The sequence below is a fragment of the Solanum tuberosum genome, unplaced genomic scaffold, assembly GCF_000226075.1.
Source record: "Solanum tuberosum cultivar DM 1-3 516 R44 unplaced genomic scaffold, SolTub_3.0 scf00535, whole genome shotgun sequence".
NCBI classification, from domain to species: domain Eukaryota; kingdom Viridiplantae; phylum Streptophyta; class Magnoliopsida; order Solanales; family Solanaceae; genus Solanum; species Solanum tuberosum.
Genome location: NW_006239471.1, coordinates 262,266 through 265,364, shown reverse-complemented (window position 1 = coordinate 265,364; position 3,099 = coordinate 262,266). Strand labels below are relative to the sequence as shown.

General features: G+C 29.5%; 1 protein-coding gene across 1 annotated transcript; it reads left to right on the top strand.

Annotated features, from left to right (window-relative positions):
* The first annotated feature begins 924 nt into the window (after positions 1-924).
* On the top strand, positions 925-2,896 carry LOC102581395 (uncharacterized). Its single transcript, XM_015304408.1, has 5 exons — positions 925-930; positions 1,594-1,650; positions 1,809-1,964; positions 2,081-2,134; positions 2,528-2,896. Exons 1-5 carry the CDS (start codon positions 925-927, stop codon positions 2,894-2,896), a joined length of 642 nt encoding a protein of 213 aa, XP_015159894.1.
* Positions 2,897-3,099: the final 203 nt, after the last annotated feature.

The following is a 3,099-nucleotide window of genomic DNA, read 5'->3' as shown; positions in this document are numbered from 1 at the left end:
TATATATATATATATATATATATATATATGATATGATACTAATGTTTTTTCGTTTTGACTCAAATTTTCAGTTTGGTACTACAATTTATAGTCAGTCAAACGAAATAATTAATTAATTTTTTTCCAGTTTGACTCATATTTTCAATTTGATTCGATTCATCAATTTTCCTTTTATATCCATAATCATGTTGTCTTTTTGGATTTTACTTGGAAATGAGCAATCAACATTTATAGTAACATAAATTCTTGTTGTGGAAATTATCAACAATAAATTCGTCAACTCTTGATATAAAGCATCATATTAACAAAGGTGGTGGTATACATGTGTTCATATTCTTCTACTTTTCTACATCTAAAAAATCAGGTTAGTTCTCTGTTTGGTGCTATTTTGTGTTAATTAATTTGGTTCCTAACTAGTTTGGTATATATCAACATTATCATCTTTATAAAATAAGTTTATGAATTTAGGCAATGTTGAGGCATCAAAAAATATATGGACGATTATTGTTATCGCTATTTTTTCTTCTGAGTTACAATGGGGTTCAAGGAGAAACAAAGTTATCCAAACTGGAAGATATAGAGATGGAGAAACAACTTAAATTTTTGAACAAACCGGCAGTCAAAACAATTAAGGTATATTTTTGCAAATTTGTGTGCTTACTTCTTTCTAAAGTGAATAATAAATTTATGAGTTTTGGTTCACAGACTATATACGGAGATACATATGATTGTATGGATTTTTATAAACAACCGGCATTCGATCATCCGTTGTTGAAGAATCATAATTTTCATCCTCAGGCATGTCTCCTAAGTGTCATTTTATGTTGAACTTTCTAGAAATGCATATACGATATTGAGAATTTGTGATGACTAATTTTATTTTAAATGCACAGATGAAACCTATTTTAGCAAGAACAAAGCAAAATGCAGGTAACTCATCAACTAGTTCGTCATCGTCGAGGATATGGTGAAATGGTAAAGGTTGTCCATTTGGAACAGTCCCAATTAGAAGAATTACAAAAGATGATCTTATAAGACAAAAAAATATGCCACCACCAGAAGACGTCACATTTGATACTCAATTGGTAAGATATTGTTATACCACTTTACTTTTTTTTTTGGCTAGAACAATTAACTTCCATGAAACAGAATCTTTAATTTCATTAATAGAATATAACAATCTAAAAACTCAAAAATTACAATTATAAAAATTGAAGAGTTTGTGTATAAAAGTTAAGCATATTTAGTTATGTTATAAATCCATTGAACTAATTGGATTGTCCATTGAGTTTATCCATAAATTTATACCTATCATCTATGTGTATTTCCTAGGTGATATGAACCTTTTTGGATAAGAATATATCTATTTATTCTGACACATAATATGGTGACCTTTGGAGTGATTTATCAACCTATAAATAGAATTGTTCATTCACCATTGTAAGTAAGACTTGAAGACATTTGAATAAGATGATCTCTACGTTCTACTCCTCATATCTTTGGTCTATATTGTTTGTAGTATATTGCTTATATTTTACAACAAGTTATCCATAATTTCGAAAATCTCATGTGTATTTTATTACTTCTGCACAGACTAACAACAATAGTGTGAGTGAGCCAACAGGAATGTACGGATCTTCAGGATACAAGGTACATAAATAAGAAAATTTATCATCATTTTTAAGTTCAAAATATGTCTTTTTCAACTTTACTAGGCCTTTGTTGTTTACTCAAAAATAAATCAATATAAACTAAATTTAACGAGAAAATACATTATAAGTTGAGAAAACTTCATTTACTATGTACAGGTTGCAATAGCTCGAACCAAAAATTATCCTGATAACAAATTTAGTGGAGCTGGAATGGCAGCTAGTATATGGAATCCTCCTGTTAAAGATGGACAACATAGTGCATGTCGACTGAAAATTCAAAAAGGATCTGATATTTTACAAGTTGGTTGGAGAGTAAAGTCAAAATTTATCAATAATATAATTAATTATTTTTTTTCAATTGTGGAAGTTTCGAATGTTTAGATTCATTGTCAACTAAATCATCACAATATCTGTATTTCGAATTCTAGGTGGACCCAACACTCTATGGGGATAACAAAGCTAGGCTTTTCATACATTTTCAAGTAAGTCTTCTTTTAATTTACTTCAATAATTTATATCTCAATTTTGTGAAACTAGTAATCTTTTTGTTTATCTATGTCCCTCAGTTTGCATATCTAGCTTATATATGAGAAAAAAAATTATATGTTTTGTAGGCCGGAAATAATCATTGTTTCAATACATTATGTCCTGGTTTTATTATAGTAAATACTGAGGTACCTCTTGATAAGACATTTCAACGTAATTCACAACGAGGAGAGACTTCATGGGAAGACACAATGGCTATCGCTCGTGTAAATTTTATGCTTCTCTTCTAGAATTTTCTTTCAATTTGGTTTAACTAGTCCTCAAAAATTATTACTATTTGAAATCGCCAAAATACTAACATAGACATTTCTTTCTAAAAAAAATTAAAGGATCAAGCTAATGGAAATTGGTGGCTTTTTATGGAAGAAAATCATATTCAAATTGGTTTTTGGCCTCAAAGGATCTTCACTAAGTTGACTAGCTTTGCCACAAACGTTGAATGGGGAGGAGTGGTATATAGTCCACCAGGTGTACCTAAACCTCCTATGGGATCCAATTTTTTTCCTGTGTTAGACTCTGATTATGATGCATATTGTAGGGCTATTACAGTGACAAATGATAAAGGTGAGACCATGAACCCAACTGAAACAACCACATTTGTCAACAATCCTGATATGTATTTTGTTTTCGATGTACATAATTTTAAGCATCATCATTTTGTACTCTATGGAGGGCCTGGTGATCAGATACAAGTTTAGGTCTTGTAAATTATTATCATCATGGTATTTAATTTCTATGCCAAATGAAATATAAAGAAGTTTTATCTACTTATACCTATCTAAATACTTCACATGTTTTTTTCATATATTTGCTTTCACTTTACACTGCTTTTGTCAATAATTTGATAATAGATTTGCAAGAAATATTCCACATTATTGTTTAACAAAATGAGTACATGATG

Coding starts and splice junctions, on each gene's coding strand:
- LOC102581395 (XM_015304408.1), top strand. Junction 1,965..2,080: donor TTTTACAAGTTGGTTGGAGA/GTAAAGTCAAAA, acceptor TTCGAATTCTAG/GTGGACCCAACACTCTATGG. Junction 2,135..2,527: donor GGCTTTTCATACATTTTCAA/GTAAGTCTTCTT, acceptor AAAAAATTAAAG/GATCAAGCTAATGGAAATTG.